The sequence below is a fragment of the Magnolia sinica genome, chromosome 11 (genome assembly GCF_029962835.1).
Source record: "Magnolia sinica isolate HGM2019 chromosome 11, MsV1, whole genome shotgun sequence".
NCBI classification, from domain to species: domain Eukaryota; kingdom Viridiplantae; phylum Streptophyta; class Magnoliopsida; order Magnoliales; family Magnoliaceae; genus Magnolia; species Magnolia sinica.
Window position 1 is genome coordinate 44927149 of NC_080583.1, and position 20438 is coordinate 44947586.

The window sequence follows — 20438 nt, forward strand, 5'->3', positions numbered from 1 at the left end:
CTATAAACTGTTTTGCACAGGGAACCTCCCTGTGTGAATCTAATAGGAAACTTGGTGTCAATGAAAACCAACCCACCCCCCCCCCCCACAAAATGTTTTAAGTATCGACAATATCAGCCAATATATCCAACAATATAGCTTGCATCCCACCTATGCGATATGAAACGCACAAGTAATAGGGTATATCCCACATGTTCAATCAATGAGCATTTTTTATTATCGATTTTTTATCCTTTTTTTTTTTCCTTTAAATCACGTTAAATCAATGTCAAATTATTACAAATTCATGACTTTTCTTGTTTTGCATGAAAAATCATGGATTAGGAGCTTCAATTTTAAGATTTGGAGGGGAGAGGCAGAGTTGCGGAAAATTTAAAAAAAAATAAAAAATAAAAATTTTCAATTTCTCGTAAATCGATTGTAATCTTTATTTCTAAACATATAATCAAACATGTATATAGCCTAATCTAGTGATTCCTCTTTTGCTTTCGAGTGTATTGCTTGAGTTTCCACACATCTTCTTACATTTATAAATTATATGAATAGACTTTGAATATACTTGCATCAATTTCGTTAGATGGCGCATATATTAGGACCCCATCCAAAGAAAACCTATTATGTGCACTTGTTTTTTGTAATGTTTTGATTTATAAGTGTGTATTAGTGTCTTTTTTAACAATTACCGAAGTTTCATTGAAAAAATCGACTAATTTCCCTAACAATTACCGAAGTTTCATTGAAAAAATCGACTAATTTCCCTATGTTTCCAACAACAGTGATACATTACACGATACCGATATTTCGAGCAGTGTGTGTGTGTCTGTGCATGCATGCGTGCTGCATGAGTGTGTGTGTGTGTGTGTGTGTGTGTGTGTGTGTGTGTGTGTGTGATACTCTAGTAAACATTTAAAAATAATAATAATAAATAAAATAAAATTATAACAGTAATGTGTGTGATACTCTAGTAAACATAAAAAAATTATAACAGTAACATCTTGAAAATTTGATCTATACAGCTGTAGTAAAGTAGGAGAGGGATACTCTAGTAAACATAAAAAAATTATAACAGTAATGTGTGTGATACTCTAGTAAACATAAAAAAAATTATAACAGTAACATCTTGGAAAATTGATCTATACAGCTGTAGTAATGTAGGAGAGGAAATTACGAGGAAAGAGAGTGCTTAACTAATCCTTCCTTCTGCTCTTTATTTATTCTACTAGGAAGTTACAATAGAGCTAAGAGATAGAGAAGGGAAATTAGAACTGTATGAAAGACAAGAGATAATAACTAAGAGAGCAGAAGGTGCTTTGCAGGAACAATAAACTGTGGTATGACAATCACACACACAATACAATGAACTGCATGAGCATATGTATAAATAGATACACTTTAACAATGGAGAAATCAAAACTTAGAAGGATCAGTATATGATGATGGTACCAAATCACTAGAATGTGTTAGACAACAGTTGCTTACTTTGTCCATAGTGTAAGTATAATGCTCCCACAAGTGTGTACATAGCCATGCTCCACCCATTTGCCACAAAGCCCATCTAGGATCACCTTGATCAGGAGATGTTTTTGCCCATATGTCAGAGTCGTGATGAGTAACCCAACCACTGGCTTCATAGTCGACCTGTTGATAGAAAAATCTAAGGGTCATATATATGAAAATCCAATCCTAGGTCATATTTTTGAATTGTTGTATAATGCATATAACAAAGAAGTTTTTCAAAATGTTTGTACGCCATGGACCATTGTGTCCAAACACTTATGATATGTGGGGCATGACTTTGGGCTCACAATCCAAGTCCCATCCTATCTGCCAAAAGCAAAACATGAACACAACATATAGATACTAAAAATGTTTCATTTAGTGATATAAAGTTGTCGTTTATTAAAAAGATAGTTGTCCGTACATCTAATCATTGATCACTACAAAAGCACACAATTTAAAATATACTTCTCCATGGTGAAAATAAAAATAACTGTCATGCTTTAATGTTTGTACCGTCTTTTGCATGTTTGATATGATTTTTTTAATTATCATTCAATAGTTTCCTTCTAAAGAATTAATTTCTGAAATCTCTCATAGTATCTTGCTTACACTATCTTATTCTTAGACTACTAATTGTTGAGGCATAAAATTCAATCATAAGAAGTGAAGAAGATTTTGAAGAAGACAAAGTTCTACAACACTTGGTTGTGCGGCGCACAACGGAAGTTGCTTGAGAAGTATCATTGTGCGGCGCACAACAGAAGTTTCATTGTGCGGTGCACAATGGGGATATCTGCACAATGGGCATATCTGCACAATGGGTATATGCGCACAAATTAGTCTTTTGTGAAGGGCCCACACGTGCGGATGGTTATAAATACCCTGCTATCTTCTATAGTTGATTCATTCGAACAACACTGGGGCAGCAGAGAAGAGTCCGGATTTCAGAAGAACCCAAGTACTGGAAGTGTCTGTTGTGCAGCGCACAATGGGTGGTCCGCACAATGGAGAGGGGCGCACAATGGATGACCCGCACAACAATGAGGGGCGCACAATGGGTGGTTTGCACAATGAGTGCACACAATAGACATATCCGCACAATGGGTCCACTGTGCGGTCAGTCAGCTCAAATGAGGATTATTCATCTTGAAAAGATAAAAAAAGGACCCTAATCTGGGTCTCTGGGTCCTTTTTTCATGATATGATCTGAAATGTTGCAGAAATTAACATTAAAATATTAAATATGTGTGTTGTATTATGTGAATACTTTATTTTGGAATCAAAGGAAATACGAGGATGTAAACGAATTCAAAATGAATAAAATACTTTGTGATGATTGTTCTCTCATTCTTTCTTTGTTATTATTGAATGATAATTACCCGAATCAAATACATTTGTTTCTTGTCGAAACAAAATGGCGACTCCACTGGGGAATTGTTATTATTCAACGATAACTTAGAAAATATTCAGAGAATTTTCACCACTGTTTGGAGTCGTACAGACGCCAGAATGGCAACTCTCAGTGGGAATATCCTCCCTTTCATCTCCAAAATAAAGCATGTTCTTATTTAAATACTGATCTATATTGTTTCTCAATAATCCAGGAAAGGAAAAACCACAACCAACTAATGCCAACCATTTCGAGCAAGACGATCTTTTATTTTACATCAGCTGGGATTGTAATAGAATACGCCGGCAGACAAACTCCGGACGACAAGAAAGAGTCTACACTAGTTAGACGCAATGAATCTCGAGCCATTGGCGCAATTGTAACCGCCTCACTGTTGGCACAAGAAGATGGGAATGATTGGGTTGCCGTGTCACACCAAAGATCGAGAGCCCGAAACATCTTGACAGCCAGGATGAGTTCGTTGGTACAAAAAATCAGAGGGCCAATGACATGAAATGCAACCAGAAAAAACTCCGAACTTGCTCCAACAATATACCCCGAAAAATCCATTCCTTCGTTGACATCGCAAGATTTCCCAGCTCTGCCCGCTGCAGATACTCAATGGACAAGGAAACAGAAAGGTAAGTCACTGATGGCAAGCCCGTCAGTCCCTGCATCGCCTCAAGCTGTATCACAATCAGCCGAATGCTATGGAAGTACAGTAAAATCGAATGGAACTCCTCTTTCAATAAGCCCCATTATATCGATATATTCCCATTCGACTCTAATGACCGCTTCGTCAGGAAATGGAGAAGCTGCCGTATGTATGGTCGGGACAAGTCAAGGCCCACCACCGACTACTGAAGATCGTATAGCTGAGATGGCACAAGCACAGAGAACACTGATGGAGGAATGCATAAATCTCCAGGAAGCCTTAGCTACTCTTGCACACAATGTAGCTCAGATCGCAGCTTCTCCAATGATGGGCACCATGAATGAAAGAGAACAGCAACCTGAAGGCTCTCAACCATCGAGAGCAAGATCACACGGAACTGCTCCTATGGTGAGGGCAATAACTCAAGAGGAAGTACGACAGGTAGTTGAAGAAGCTGTCAGAACAGAAAGAGAGCGCGAGAATACCAAAAGATTCAGGTATCGAACGCCGTATCCGAGAGAGGTAGAAGATATATTCAAACACCTCGACTTTTAAAAATTCAATGGGGATAGATCGCCGAAGGAACATCTCATGCACTTCATCACAAGTATGGGGAATTTTTCTACAGTGCCGCAATACTGCCTTCGGCTGTTTGGTTCTTCTTTGACAGGGAAGGTGTTTCGATGGTACTCTGGTTTAGCACCAGGATCTATACGAACTCGGGAGCAGATGCAAGACGTCTTTATGTCAAATTTCTTTTCGTCAGAGCGTGATGTTAGTATTACAAAATTGGCCTCAATACGACAAAGAGAAGGGGAGCCAGTGGAGAATTCATAGACAGATGAAAAACATAAGGAGCTTCTTGCGGACAGTTGCCATAAGAGAGAGCAGGTGAAGATGTGTTTGAATTCCACGGAGAAGGGAATCGTGTTTGGTCTCACCAGTGCCGATATAAAAACTTTTCGTGACTTGGCTACAAAAGCTCATGCTTTAGAGCTACTAATTAGGAAAATGCCAGCATTTCATTATGAAACAATCATAAGGGGACCCAATAGGCTGATAACAAATGTAGTTGACCACGAAAAGAAAAATAATGACACGAGGGAAGTGAGAGGAAAGAAGACAAAAAGGAACGAAGAACCGAGTCATGCCAAAGGCAAAATTGGTGATAAGAAACCTAGGTCATTGAATTCTCATGAGGGATTCGCACTCAAAAAGGAAATGTAGTCCCTATGATGAATCAATTGTTGAAGGTTGGCACGATAGAATTACCCCCGTCCAAATGTCTTGAAGAAGCAGCAAAAGCAAGAGAAAGAGACTTATGTCGTTATCATCGTCTGTTAGGACATCCAACAGAAAATTGCTTCACGTTAAAATGCATAATACAAAAAATGATAAATAGAGGCAAGATAATAATCGGAAAAGAAAAGGAGAATTATGGAAAAGCAACGGTGAATGTATTAACTGCCCAAGAAGGTACCCATGGAAGAGCATGGAAAGAATCTCGCGAAATGACAGGCACAGCCGCAGTCGTCACGTTACGATCAGGAAAAAGAGCAACGAGTCCCCAGAAACAGAAAGCGGAAACGGCAAAAGGAGAAGCAGCTGAGAATTATCGTGGTAGTGATAGGAAAGAAGAAAAGAGTAAGACAGAGACAGTAACTTATGATGTGATAAGTCATCTGAAAGGTATACTGCCTCGATTGAGTGTTTACGATGCATTAAGATTATCGGAAGACTCCCGGCATAGCTTGATTCAAGCCTTATCCCATAATGATGTTAGAAAAGCATTGCTTATAGAAATGGAGAATGTGGAACACAAAGAGCAGGAGGATTGCATGCCAGTAGTCTCCTTCTCTGATGATGATTTAACCTGCAATAAAGAACACAATAGGCCGTTGATGATCGTAGGTCATATTTGTGGTAAACAGGTTAAACGAATAATGCTGGATAATGGGTCCGCAGTGAATCTGTTGCCATTAACAATGTTGAATGAATTGGGATACCGTCGCTCTAACTTATGCCCTAGTGGAATGATGATACAGGGCTTTAACCCAGATGGGCAACGTGCGCTTGGTAAGATTACATTAACACTGGAAATAGGAGAGTTAACTATAAATGTTGTTTGCCATGCTATCAATGCAGTGACAACATATAACCTCCTCTTGGGAAGACCATGATGGATGCATCAGTACGGTATTATACCATCTACCCTCCACTAGTGTTTCAAATATTGCAAGGACGGAATCCAATATAAAGTAATGACCGATTCAAAGCCATATCCAGAAGTCGAAGCTTTCTTTGCCGATGCTAGTTACTTTAATGGACTCGCCAGTAAGGAAGAAAAGAAGAATGATGAAAATAAAGCCCCAAGAAATGCTCATATGGAGATGATAGAAAAGGAAGCTGCAAAGGCAGAATTATCTGGGACAATAAACACGAAAAAGAAATTTTATTTCGTGCCAAAACGCTTGAGACAACCAGGACAACCTCCGTTAACATTATTATCACCCAAACAGCTGGAAATTCTACAATCAAACTATACAGTGCCGCTGACATATGCTAAAAGGAACAAGCCATTTCTGGCCATTTCGAAAAGTTTTCACATCAAATCTAGTTCGAAGTATCCAGAGCTGATCGAATTTTATGCCCCTTCGAAAGCGAAAGTAGAAGAAAAGGCCAATAACAGCATGAGTTGTGAAAAATTGACATTCGAAGATCTTAAGAGGTATAATCCAGCTAGCAGAAGAATCATGAAGAACATGGATTTTGATTATGAAGAACCAACTGGCTTAAATTATGGAAAAGGAATCCAAATACCAATCGAAGTCAATGAGAAAAAGTGAGAGAAATTCCAAGGATTGGGGGTAGAGTCTTCGGTGAATATGGTTGCAGTCGACTCAGCAAAAGAAACAGATTTTGAAAATCAAACATCCTGAAATAGCTTTGAAACAGATGAAAGATGAGGGGCAACCGACAATTGACAGTTTGCGAGAAATAAATCTAGGAACGAAAGAAGAACCACGGAATACAATCATAAGCTTCAACCTCCCTAAACAAGAAGCCGATCAGTATATCAAGCTTTTGGAAGAAAACAAAGATGTATTCGCGTGGACATACGTAGAAATGCTGAGCCTGGAACCATCGATAGCGATGTATCGGCTGAATATCTCTAAAGACAAGAGGCCGATTAAACAAGCGCAAAGGCGATTCCATCCAGACTTAATTCCTCCGATAGAAGAAGAAATAAACAAACAGATAAAAGTCGGGTTAAACAGAGAGGTTAAATATCCAAAATGGATATCGAATGTCGTCCCGGTAAAGAAGAAAAGCGGACAGATCAGGTTATGTGTTGATTTCGGAGATCTAAATGAGGCTTGTTCAAAAGACGATTTCCCGTTACCAAAAACCGAGTTGTTAATCGACAGTACGACAAAATATGTTATCATGTCCTTCATGAATGGTTATGCCGGGTATAATCAGATAAGAATGGCTCTTGAAGATGAAGAAGCCACAGCGTTTAGAACTTCGTTGAGGATTTATTGCTATAAAGTCATGTCATTCGGTCTCAAGAATGCCGGCACGACGTATCAAAGGGCAATGCAGAATATCTTTCAAGATATGATGCACAAGCATGTTGAATGCTATGTAGAAGATTTGGTAGTCAAATCAAATGACCATGAAGAACATCGTGAACATCTGACTTCAGTTTTCAGGCGACTCAGGAAGAAACAATTAAAAATGAATCCGGCCAAATGTGCTTTTGGTGTTTCATCAGGAAAGTTCCTCAGTTTCATAATTCGACATAGAGGAATTGAAATCGATCCGAGGAAAGTCAAGGCTATCTAAGAAATGTGGCCGCCAAAAACATTGAAGGAATTAAAAAACTTGCGAGGAAAGTTGGCATATATTCGCCGTTTTATCTCAAACTTGGTAAGATGTCAACTATTTTCTCATCTGATGAAGAAAGGAACAGAATTTATTTGGGACAAATACTGTCAAGATGCATTTGATTCGATCAAAGAATTGTTGAAATAGCCTCCAGTACTAGCAGCTCCTGTAAAGGGTAAACCACTCATTCTATACATATCTGCAGTTGAGAATTCATTAGAGGCTCTATTGGCACAGATGAATGAACACGGCAAGGAAATCACGCTTTATTATTTGAGTCGAATTCTAATAGGCGCGGAGTGCAATTATTCGCCGATTAAGAAAGTGTGCTTGGCATTAATATTTGCAGTGCAGAAATTAAGACATTATTGCCTTTCTCACGATATAATCTTAATCTCACGAGTGGATCCCATAATGTTCTTAATGACAAGGCCGATGTTACCAGGAAGATTGACCAAATGGATGTTGTTGCTCTTAGAATATACAATCACTTAGAAGCCGGCAAAAGCAGTGAAAGGGCAAGCAGTGGTAGATTTCTTGGCAGCTCATCCCGTAACAAACAATGAAATTATTAGTGATGACTTTCCTGATAAACAAGTTATGATGATTGAATCTCCAAACCCATGGAAAATGTACTTCGATAGTGCTTCCCGAATGTCAGGAACAGGTGCTGGAGTGATATTCATTACTCCTCAAGGTGATTTGTTACCTTATTCTTTCACATTGGGTATTGCATGTACAAATAATGAAGCTGAATACAAAGCTCTCATTATTGGAATGGAAATAGCACAAGAAATGAAAATAAAAACACTGCAGATTTTTAGAGACTCCAAGTTGATTATAAATCAGCTAACAACCGAGTTCGAAATAAGAAAACAAGAGCTCTTGCCATACTGTCGACGAGCGCAGCAATTGCTAGAGCAGTTCCATCATGTTGAAATCAAACATGTACCGCGATGTAAGAATGCAAGGGCAGATGCTTTTAGCTAGCCTAGCAGCAACTTTATCCTATCCAGATCGAAGTCCTCTTCAGGTAACAATAGAATAAAGAAGGTTCTTGCCATCATCAGAAATTATTAATGAAGCTGTTGAAGCACTCCCTATATCGTGTTTGGAGGTTACAATAGACAATTAGCGTCAACCTTTCGTAGATTACCTCAAGTATGATATTTTGCCAGAGGATTCAGCACAAAGACAGCAAATCAAACAGAGATCAAAGGGATTCATTATATGTAGCGAAATATTATACAGAAGATCTTACAACGAAATATTGTTGCGATGTCTAGATACGCAGGAAGCAAATCAAATGTTACGAGAAGCCCATTCTGAAGAGTGCGGAGCACATCAAGCAGGTCGAAATCTATTCCATTGGGTGCATCGAATGGGATATTATTAGCCCACAATGTTCTAGGATGCTATAGATTATGCGAAACGATGTCATGAATGCCAAATCCATGGTGATGTCATGCATGTGCCTCCTGAATCAGTTAGTAGCTTCTTGGCCTTTCGCCGCCTGGGGACTTGACGTCATAAGTCCAATAAATCCGTCGTCATCTAAAGGAAAACAATATATGCTAACAACAACAGATTATTTCTCTAAATGGATAAAAGCGATCGCATTGCGAAACGTCAAAGAAAGAGATGTCATGAACTTCATCTGACATGCGATAATATATCGCCATCGCATACCAAAAAGATTTGTCACCGACAATGGTACTCCTTTCAAGAATAGGGGTATGAAAAAGTTGTGTCAAAAATTCAGTATTCACCACTCATTTTCGACACCTTACTATCTGCCAACCAATGGATTAGCAGAGGCATTCAACAAGACGATCGAGAAAATACTGAAGAAAACTGTCACTGGAAATAAGCACAACTGTGACGAGAAGTTACAAGAAGCTCTATGGGCTTACAGGACTACTCATCGAACTGCGACGAAAGCTACGCCGTATTCATTAGTTTATGGTGCTGAAGCCGTCATCCCGATTGAAACCCAAGTCGCATCACTCAAAGTAGCAGTACATCAGTCAATAACAGATGATGAAAATGCAAAAATAAGGCTAGCAGAATTGGATATGCTCGATGAAAAACGACTGGCAGCTCAACAGCAATTGCAATTATATCCAGCAAGAATCTCTGCCGCCTTCGACAAGAAAGTCAAGCATCATTCTTTCAAGAAAGGAGGCATGGTGTTGATGTTAAAAAGACCGATAGTGGTCACCCGCAGAACAGGGGGCAAGTTTGACCCTAAGTGGGATGGTCCGTACATAATAACCGAAGTATACTCCAATGGAGCTTACAGAGTGGACCAAGATGGACTAGCATACCAGTCAATGCTCGCTTCATAAAAATATATCATCCCTGAAAATGGATACGGTTTTGATCAAGAAGATTATCAGTAAAATCCTTCTATATCAAAAGGGGGCAAGAACAAGCAAAACGATAAAACAGCCTCAAAAGGCAATGCCATGTATTCTTTCTTATATGAATAAAAGGCAAATTCTCAAGCATATTCAAGCATATCAATCTTATCGTCGACCATTATCAAGCATTGATCATGATTCTTGCCAAATGGATATTATCGCCATCGTTAATCGTTATGGGCCATTATTACAAAGCTATTATCGTTAAAACGATATTATCGCCAGAATTGATATATTACTTTAAAGACACTATCAAGAATGTTATTATCGACATGGTGATATATATTATTTACCGATTTATCAGTGAAATAAGCCTATATGGCCAATCACACAAGTCCCGTGATAGCGATGGCGACCTATCATTCATGATAGCAGTGGAATAAGCCTAAAAGGCCAACCATGCACAAGACCTACTATTCCTGATAAGGTATTATGCGGAAAGCAGCGAGAAGCAAGCGGCCCTAAAAAGCCTATATAGGCCATCACATGCTTAGACCCATGCGGGTAGCGGATGAAGCCAGAGACTAAAAAAACCTCAAAATGTAAAAGTCCATAAAAAGCCAATCACGGGTAAGACCAATGCCATATGTATAGCTTCTAACAGCGTCACGAGGGAATGTGAGAGAAAATGCTCTCTCGGGAATGGGTCCAACCTTGTAGACGAAGAAAAAGCGGGCAACTGTGTGCGTTCTTTGGCCATTGTCCATAGATAGGCCAACCATGCACAAGACCCCCTAGATTCCTGGCTTGATTTCAGTAGTAACTCATGAGAACGGTGTCTCTAAGACGAAACTATCCCCTCATTAATGGACTAGCGGCCTTGAATTTGGTACCCAAAGGTAGCCTTGAGTGCCCCGTGAACTCTAGAGAGTTACTACGGCCAACCCTGTGCGTAAAACCCACCGTGTTCACTACCCTGGTAGCTTCACCAGGCCCCTCTGATGGACCGCAGTTTGTGAACTCCCCGACTGTGATAAGCCCAATGAACTCTAAAGAGTTACAGAGGCCATTCACGTAAGACCCGACTCCAACTAATTATGAGTCTAAAAAATTGTGATTGCTCCACTACTCGAGAGCTTAAACTGCGTGTCAAATTAACTTTAAACCAAAATTAGCCCCGTCCATTAAAATAAATACCACATAGGGGACACTGTACTAACAATCATGATAGATTGTCATTAAATTACATGATAGATTAAAGCATGACTATACGAATTAACAGAGACAATATTGTGTAAGCATGTGCTCAAAATTGATTGTCTTGCTAAGATTCCTGAAAATGTGCTCGCTTTAAACAAAACACTAAAATTCATTCACGAACTTCACAAGACAAAAAGATTACATACAATGATAAAGAGCAAAATTCTACAAATCTTCTGACATGCCCAATGCTATCATGTATCTCTATACATCTTTCAATTGAACTTGTGCCGCAGTATTAATCTGTTCAGCCTCGAGAATAATTTTGGCTTGATCAGGAACATCGGCCAATTATTGTCCTAGAGAGGCAACAACTTTATTCTTCATTTGCTCAGCTCTTTCAATATCAGCAATACGAACATTAACTTCAATTTCTTCCCTGATCTGGTGGATATTCAATTCCTCTTCTTGTCTCTTGACTTCAAGCAAAGCAATCTCTTTCTGCAGAAAGGCAATATGATTATCAATGATTATCCAATTCTTATCAGAAGCCTTCAGCCTATCGTGAAGAGATTGATGTTCAACATCGTAACTAGTCGGGAAATCTTCTCTTTGAGGGACACCAATTCTCTTTGACGATCCAAGATATCTGGGGCAATAACTACGCTCCGTGCCGATTCCAAATTATTTATAGAATCATAGAATTACGACAAAGAGTTGTGCAGAGGAAGAACATTGATGTGGGCCAGCCTCACCGAATGATCAAGAACAGCTAAGGCACTATCTAAGAAAGGCCATTGCGCAGGATCTTTGAAGGCATTTACAATGACAAAAATGGCATTCTTGAAAAACACAAGCATGAGAGGTGATACTTTTTCCAGAGAAATTTTATCAGAAATTGTGGCCACTGAATTAGAACCTGCAGATTCACTTGAAGTTGGAACAATTGTAGCTGAAAAGGAAAAGAAACAACACGATTAAGAATATCAATGTTGAATATATGAAAACAGGAAGAATAAAAAGAAAGAACATACCCTCTCTGGGGGCAACTTAAGTGGTTAGTATAGAAGGTACTCCTACTCCGGAAGAAACAGGAATCTCTTCAGCAGCAATGGCAACATTAAAAGAAAGTTCTCGGACTCCGGTACTCGAATCCAAAGTCATTGGAGTTCGAATATCAACGAGATCAGAAAGAAATTCCAAGCTCCGAGCAACTGGTTGGATAGGAGAAGGATGTGCAGTGGAAGATTTCTCAACATGAACAGGAACATCAGTGATTACAGCAGCAACCGATGGAACCTATGCAGTGTCCTGATTCACTTCTATACTCTAAGGAGAAAATAAAGTCTCTGTTTCTATGTGAGTGTCCGGTAAAGGAATCTCCACCTCTCTGGATGCAGAAACTTCCGCTATAGCTGGAAGAGAAGTAGGGCCTTGTTCAATCACATCAATAGCTTCCACAATATAGGGAGAGTATGAAGCATCAAAAGAAATGAAAATGTTCGCGCCTGGAGAACAAATAGAACCCCCATAATCAAGTTGTTCCTCTTCAAGAGAAGCCATGCTAACGGGAGAAGAAATATCTTGATGATCTGGCTGGATTTCAATGGTCGGAACATTAGTCTTGATCTCACCTTCTTCACCAACGTCCACTTCTGCATCCGCTTCTTGATTGTCATCTACTAAAATATTTCCTTCATCAGTTAAACTTGTGGAAGAAGAGGTACCAGAGGTTTCAATTTCTGCTGAATATTCCGATGAGCTTTCTTCAGAAATTACTTGTTTGCCTTTAGGAGAAGGGCCCTCTTTAATAGGAAAAAGGCAAACATCATCAGTAGGAGAAATTTGTGAAGCTTGAGCCTGAGGAGACAGATTTAGCTCATGAACGAGTCATTGGAGAAGTTGTAGTTACAGTCTTATGCGCCGTAGGAGAAGCCACAGCCACAGTCTAACCCTCAATACGAGAAATTGCAGTCATAGCTTGATCCACAGTAGGAGAAGCCGCAGCTACAGTTTGGCCTTCTGTTTCTCGAGTAGGGGAAGAAAGAATAGCACCAAGAGTCTCAAATTCGTCGGCAAGAGTAATTTGTCTCTCTGCTCGCTTTATAAGATCCAAAGGAGAGCCGAAGGCTATCCATCCTTCGAGTGTATTGGGTGGCTTTATTTCCCTGATAGGCTCTTCCGTGGAAATTCTTCGACAAGGTTGGCCAGGAGTTGCAGCGTGATCTTTCTAGCCTATTCCTTTGGTTTGTAATTCCCCAATCTAGGAGGAGGAATCTAGATAGGACGATCAACTGGAAGACAATTGCGTACCAAGTACTACTGATGCAACCACCAACGCATCCAAGCATATGAAGCCTACACTTGGTGATTGAAACCAGGAAGAACGAAGCGAGAACCGAAATTTCTAGCTAGGAGCTGCTTCCATATCAAGGCCCAGTTGTATGGACCTACTCCATAGCTTCGCATTATGTGTGTGACTTCTTCTCCTGCTTGTGGCACCGTTTGATCATAACCAAATTGTCTTGCGAACCTACTAGGATAGTAGGGCTCTCTCCAAAATTCACTTCCTTCACGAAGAGGTAAACTGCAAGACCTGATGCAAATCAGAAAAGTTCTTTCAATAGGTTCCAGGTCATTCTTGTCTTTAACTTCTCTATCTTTAGCTTGATGAGTTAAATAGAATGGAAAGAAGTCGATATACTCCATGCTCTCAATTTTGTCAACAACCCATTCGTATCCTTTCTTCACCATTTTTCGCCAAAGATAATGGTATAGAGGAGGACGTTGAGGATTGCAATAGGCCTTCTCAGGATCGTTGTATGTCCATGGAAAATATATTCCTAACCAGCCAGAAAAGTAATGCCATGGAGTAAATGAAGACGAAGCTTCGATTGCCGGGCTTAAACAGTGTGCTGCAATATTTCCAAAAGCTCTATACAGGGAACATAGAACAGGTGGAGCTAGAGAATACTTCTTCTTGCCCTCTATCATGGCTCCAGCAACAACCAATAAAGTAGGACAAACGTAATCTGACCATTTTGAGCTTGGCAGGACAATTAAACTAAGCCAATATGCTAGAAAAGTAGCCAGTTCAGTTTCAGGACTAAAAACAGCAGGACCTCTAATCTTTCATCGAGCAAATTCCAATTCTAGAGAATGACTGCCAAAAAATCTGAGAAAAAGACTATGAGAAAACATATATGTGTGTGTGTGTGTGTGTGTGTGTGTGTGTGTGAAAAAGAGAGAAGGAAGAAGAGGAAAGGAAAAGGAATATCAAAATAATATACCGCAAATAGCTTGTGAAATGTGCAAGCCACTGAAGTGGAGATATTTTGTGAACATCGGGAATGCGACATCTCTCTAAAGAGTTTCAATAGTAGAGGCGGAGATGTGAGGATCTCTTCCAAGAGCGAGATAAGCGAATTCCACATTTGTAAGAATAAATTCATCAAGAAAAGATCCTGTAATGGGAAGATCGGCCATTCGATGAAGATCCCATAAAGTAATGCTTACTTCACCAATCTGTAGATGGAAGGAATTTGTTGCAGAAGACCAGTATTTCAGAAATCCTTTATAAATCATGGTGTCTGTCTCGACAAGAAACAAATGTATTTGATTTGGGAGAATTATTTTACTCAATAATAACAAAGGAAGAATGAAGAGAATAATCACTATATATTTTATTTATTCTGGATTCGTTTACATCCTCTCTCCTTTGATTCCAAAATAAAGTATTTACATAATGCAATACAAATAAATATCAAATGCTTTAATTATTAATTTCTGCAATATTTCAGATCGTATCATGATCTTCAGTTTGGAGATGTAATCGTGCTAGAATAATATTCATCCTGATTGATTCCATGCTTCTGAAATGCTTTAATCCTTCAACCCAAATTAGGGTTCTTTTTAATCCCTTCAAGATGAATAATTATCACTTGAGCTGACTGTCTGCACAGTGGATCCATTGTGCGGACACGGCTGCTTGTGCGCACTTGTTGTGCGCCTCCACTGTTGTGCGCCCCACTCGGTTGTGTAGACTACTCGTTGTGCGACGCACAATGAGTACTTCCAGTACCTGAGTTCTTCTGGAGTCTGGATTCTTCTCTGCTACTCTAGTGTTGTTCGAATGACTGAATTATAAAAGATAGCAGGGTATTTATAGCCTTCCGCATGTGCAAACACTTCACAAAACCCGTTGTGCGCTAACACCCTTTGTGCACCGCACAACCATTGCGTGCATACATTTATTGTGCGCTTTTTATCCATTGTGCAGAAATGAACTCTTGTTGTGCGCTGCACAATGATTTTTCTCAAGGACATCCGTTGTCAACCGCACAACCAAGTGTTGTAGAACTTTCTCTTCAGAATTTTTCTTCTTTTATTCTGATTGATTTTTATGCCTTAACAGATGCCCCCTTGATCCTTCATTTCTGATTTTCCTTCTTTAGGATGAAATGGAGGATCAATCCATAAAAATTTTCATCATATTTCCTTTCTTGTGCACAACCACTGCTCGTTGTGCCATCAGGTCCGCACAATAGACCCGAATTTAGAGTACTATATAAACTGGACTTGTGTTCATTCCATCCATTCAAAATTTTCGCCCGACTTCCTCTGTGTGCAAACCTTCTTTGCGCAATATCTCCTTGCGCACAATACATACCTGCACACAACGAAGCCCTACGCACAACAGCACTTTGCGCACAACGAACTTTGCGCAATCAGAATTCTACCGAATTTTCTTCTAAACCTTAAATTCCTTCCTTTCATCTTGTAATCCTATATTTGATCTGATAGCCTTCATTTTCTAAGCATGAAGCATTCATAGCCTTCAAAAAGAAAGAATTATTCATATTCTTCAGCATTTGAACAAACTTCCCAACATACTTGGGACTGTGTAGAGATTAATGAAGTATTGGAGCTCCACCACCCTTCTGAGAACAAAACAACTATCATTCCTATAAATTTGCAGCATTTTTGGTCAATTCTTCATAGTGAACCACCTACCCACCGAGGCAGCCTTGTTTCTATGGATGACTGGATCATGAAAGAACCAAGAATTCTAGAAGGTCGTTTGGAAGGGAACAAATCTCATCAGAAAGCTGGCATGATCTATAAAATGCGATTCTTACATCCTTGTTGCAATCCTCATCAGCCATTTCCTACTCACTTCTTCGAAACCGCTCAGCAACATTTCTTCAATGGTCGTACCACCTGGAGGACATACGACTTTTTAGCCAAAGGTCTTCTATCGCCTCGAGATTTCTATAGTGCTTGAGCTCGAGCCACTGCTCGAAAACATACTGCTACCTTGGAATAGATTAACCTTTTTGACACAATCATAGCCACATCAGAACATTTTTACAGGGACGCAGCTATCTTTAAGGGTTTCCTCAATCATTGGTCTCCAATCACCAATTCATTCCATCTTTGGGTGAAATGAGTATCACCTTATGGGATCTTCCCTACATATCAGGTCTTCCCATCATGGGCAATATCTTTGATGTGTACATTCCTTCAAACAAAGAGTTTGCTCTCGTCTCTGCAAGAGATAGTAAATCTGAGATTTCGAGGACCACACTTGAACTCTTCAGAGAAATGGCTAACTTTCCACAGCCTGATCACATTAATTCTCTTGAATGGCTGGCTCATTTCTCTCAAAAACTACGGTATACTACTTCCTTTCTACTCTCTCTCTCTCTCTCTGAGTCTTCATCTTTGTTTTAATAACCATATCATTTTGCTTTGACAGTTTTGCAGACCATAATCATCAAGATCTCAAAACTATTCGCGAGAACATTGAGAGTACTACCAAATACAACTCCTCTTGCAAATTAGCCATTTTTTTAGCTTACTAGCTGAGTTTAGTGATATTTCCCGACTTGGAACAAATGGATGTCATCAGACCATCTTTCTTCATGGTCGCGGGTGCAATGGCAGAGGGTCAGAAATATTGGCTAGCTCCCTCAGTTCTGTGCTCCCTGTATCGTGCTTTTGGGGACGTCATCTCTGGTCCTAGAGATTCAACAGTTAAATCTTTTCCGGTTTGTGCTCCCCGGCATTTCTTCATAAGCTGGCTAGAAGTATACTTTCCTTGGACCTTTGCTGACTTCGGAAGAGCATATTCAGACCCTCATCAGCTCCCTCTTCAGCATTATCAATTAAGGAAGATGATTGAGAAATCGAACGGTTGGGTCACTCGAAAGATAGAGGATAGTGATCCCATCGACTTATCAATTTCTATTCACCAGCCATCCGGAGGGTATAGAAGTTGTTGATGACGATTTTATCTCCTTTGGCAAACATTCATTCCTTGTTTCTATTAGATCCAATACTCTTCCACTGAGGGAAGGTAGCACATTCTGGTGCGAACCATATTATCTGAGCAAATTTGCTCATCAATTTGGATTTGATTAGACGGTGCCAGAGACAATACTATTTGGTACGTAGATATTATCAAGTAGATCATGCCATATGCATTCTTCCACCACAGCTAAGGAGTTATCAGAAAGACCAAGGCATATGTTATTTTGAAGAGACAAATTATGCCCCCTGTTCAGGTCAGCTTTGTATAAGAATTTCTTCAGAAGATACTACTCATGAAGTAAAATGTGCTGATACCCTTGAAGGATGGATAGCTTTTGGCGTTCCTTTGAAGAGCTCAGAGAATATATCCGAATCATCAAATTTTCCAGAAGAAAATGATGAATAGTAAACATTCATCATAATTGGCGTTCCTTTACGATTTCATTCTCCGCCGCCTCTAAGATTTTTACGAGATAATTTACCCTCATCATCAAAGAAGCAAGAGGCAGAAAATTCCCATAGCTCTCGTCGGAAAGAGAAGCATATCATAATTGAAGACTAATAGCCGATTACGAAAAGTGAGTTTTAGAATAGAATCTTATAAACATTCTGGAAGCATTTGTTGTTGTAATTTGCACTTGCTACACCTGTTTCAAGAGAAATACATTTCTATACATTTATCGAATCAGTATCTGAGATCTTCATAATTTATCATATCAGGCAATTGCATCTTTGAACATATTTTAAGCTTTTGATTAGTAAAATAGGCGAGCATATGAATTCACAGCATCAATGTATTTGTAGCATTTTGATGCTACACATACTTTGACTGGACTTGACTTGACTGGACTTAACTTGACTGGACTTGACTTGACTTGACTTGACTTGACACTTTCACACAGTTTAAGCTCTTGAGTAGTGGAGCGATCACAGGTTTTTAGAATTATAAGTAGTTGGAGTCAGGTCTTACGCGAATGGTCTCTGCAACTCTTTAGAGTTTGCTGGACTTATAGGGGCCGGGGAGTTCACAAACCGCGATCCATCAGAGGGGCCTAGTGAAGCTACCGAGGCAGTGAACTCGATGGGTTTTACACACAGGGTTGGCTGCAATAACTCTCTAGAGTTCACGAGGCACGCAAGGCTACCTTTGGGTACCAAATCCAAGGCCGCCAGTCCATCAATGAGGGGTACTTTATCTTAGAGACCCTATCCTTATGAGTTACTACAGAAATCAAGCCAGGAATCTAGGGGGTCTTACGCATGGTTGGCCTATCATGGACAAGCCAAAGAGTGGACACTGCAGCCCGCTTTTTCTTTGTCTGCAAGGTCGGACCCATTCACGGGAGGGCATTTTCTCTCACCTTCCCCCGTGACGCTGTTGGAAGCTGTACAGACGGCATTGGTCTCACACGTAACTGGCCGTTGTGGACTTTTTGGCCTCTTAGGGCTTTTAGTCGCTGGCTCTGTCCGCTGCCCGCATGGGTCTAAGCATGTGATGGCCTATACGGACTTTTTAGGGCCACTGGCTTCTCACTGCTGCCCGCATAATTTTATGAACTGCCGATGATGGTAGGTCTTATGCGTAATTGGCCGTATAGGCTTGGCTATGCTACCGTAAATGATGAATTGCCATTGTTGTTATAAGATTCACGTGTGGTTGACCGTACAGGCTTGTTCTACTGCCATGAGTGATGAATCGATAATTGATATATCGCCACTACTGATAATGTTTTGATAATGTTCATAATTAAAATAGATACTTCGGCTAGGTAATGATAAAAATTCGATAGGATGTGTCAACGATAAATGCTAATTTGGCAATAATCATTAGCGCTTGACAATAATTGATGATAATATCATTTTTGATATACTTGATCTTGATATGCTCAAGAATTTGCCTTTGCATGAGAATTCACCTTTTATTCATTCATACGGAGAAGAATACAAGACTTCGCCTTTTGAGGCTATTTCATCTATCTACTCGTCTTGCACCCTTTTGATTAGGAAGTATTGTATCGATAATCTTCGTAATCAAAATCACAGCGATCTTCAGAGACAATATATCTTGATGCAGTGAATTTTGACAAATATATTGATGCCTTATCATTGCGTACGGGTTATCTGGAATTAAAATCGCCCCTAGTTTCGTGAATACATTTGTCTTATAACTTTGCATTCCGATCACAAAGATATGAAAAATCGCTTTAATCAAGCTTGTGTACTCTTATTTTCTCTCTTTTATCATACGCTTTCCTTATGCCTATTTCGCCACTATCAATCATTTCTTGTAATATATTCTTTAGGTTGAAGCAATTCTCAGTTCGATGTCTGAGGAAGCGGTGATAATAACGATAGTCAATTTCACTTATTTTCCTCATCTCCTTTGGACGTTTTGGCCATAGCAATTTGCTCTTTCCCACTGCCAACAATTTGTTCAGCATAGGGAGGATATCATCTTCTTTGAACAAAAACCTTCCATAGCTCTTGGACTGTCCGAATTCTTTCTTTATTTTCTTAGCCGCAGGCTTGCTCATCTCTCTTTTATCAAATTTTCTTTGCCCATCTTGTCGATTCCTCATTTTTCTTTCTTCTTCGATTATATTGGCTGAATTTCTCTTAAAATTTGGGGACAGTTGGCTTACATAAAAATCAGACACTTTTGCACTGCTCCTTTCTAAACCACAAGCCTTCTTGATCAGATCTTGAAATGTCTGTATATTCGGACAGACAAGACTTAATGCAATATTTGACCGTATGCATTCTATACACAATTTGATTTGTTCTCTTTCTTCTTTTACCAACTGTAAACACGATGCCCCCAGTATTCTCCATCGATTAATAAAGTCTTCTATTGACTCATCCTCTTTCTGGCAAATGGAAACTAAATCACCTAAACTGACTTTTTTAGAGGCTGATTCAGCAAACTGCGAATAATAACGAGAATTTTTAATGAAATTTGTCGCAACCGGCCATTCTCTTGTCGCAACAATCTTTCCTTTATCTTTCCAAATCTTCGACAGATGTCGTGTTCACAATCACTTTCTTGTCTCGCTTCTCATTCTTTTTCGTCACTATCTCACCTTGTTTTATCATCCTTTGCAACATGTCCTTTAGTGTAAAACAATTT

General features: G+C 39.5%; 1 protein-coding gene across 3 annotated transcripts in view; it reads right to left on the reverse strand.

Moving 5' to 3' along the window:
* The window catches only part of LOC131219073 (alpha-L-fucosidase 2-like), an 82613-nt gene that overhangs the window by 15357 nt on the left and 46818 nt on the right, over positions 1 to 20438 (reverse strand). For all 3 annotated transcript variants that reach the window (XM_058214058.1, XM_058214057.1, XM_058214059.1), the window contains one exon: positions 1480 to 1638. In XM_058214058.1, coding sequence (XP_058070041.1) covers positions 1480 to 1638 — 159 coding nt within the window. The remainder of the gene's footprint in view (positions 1 to 1479; positions 1639 to 20438) is intronic.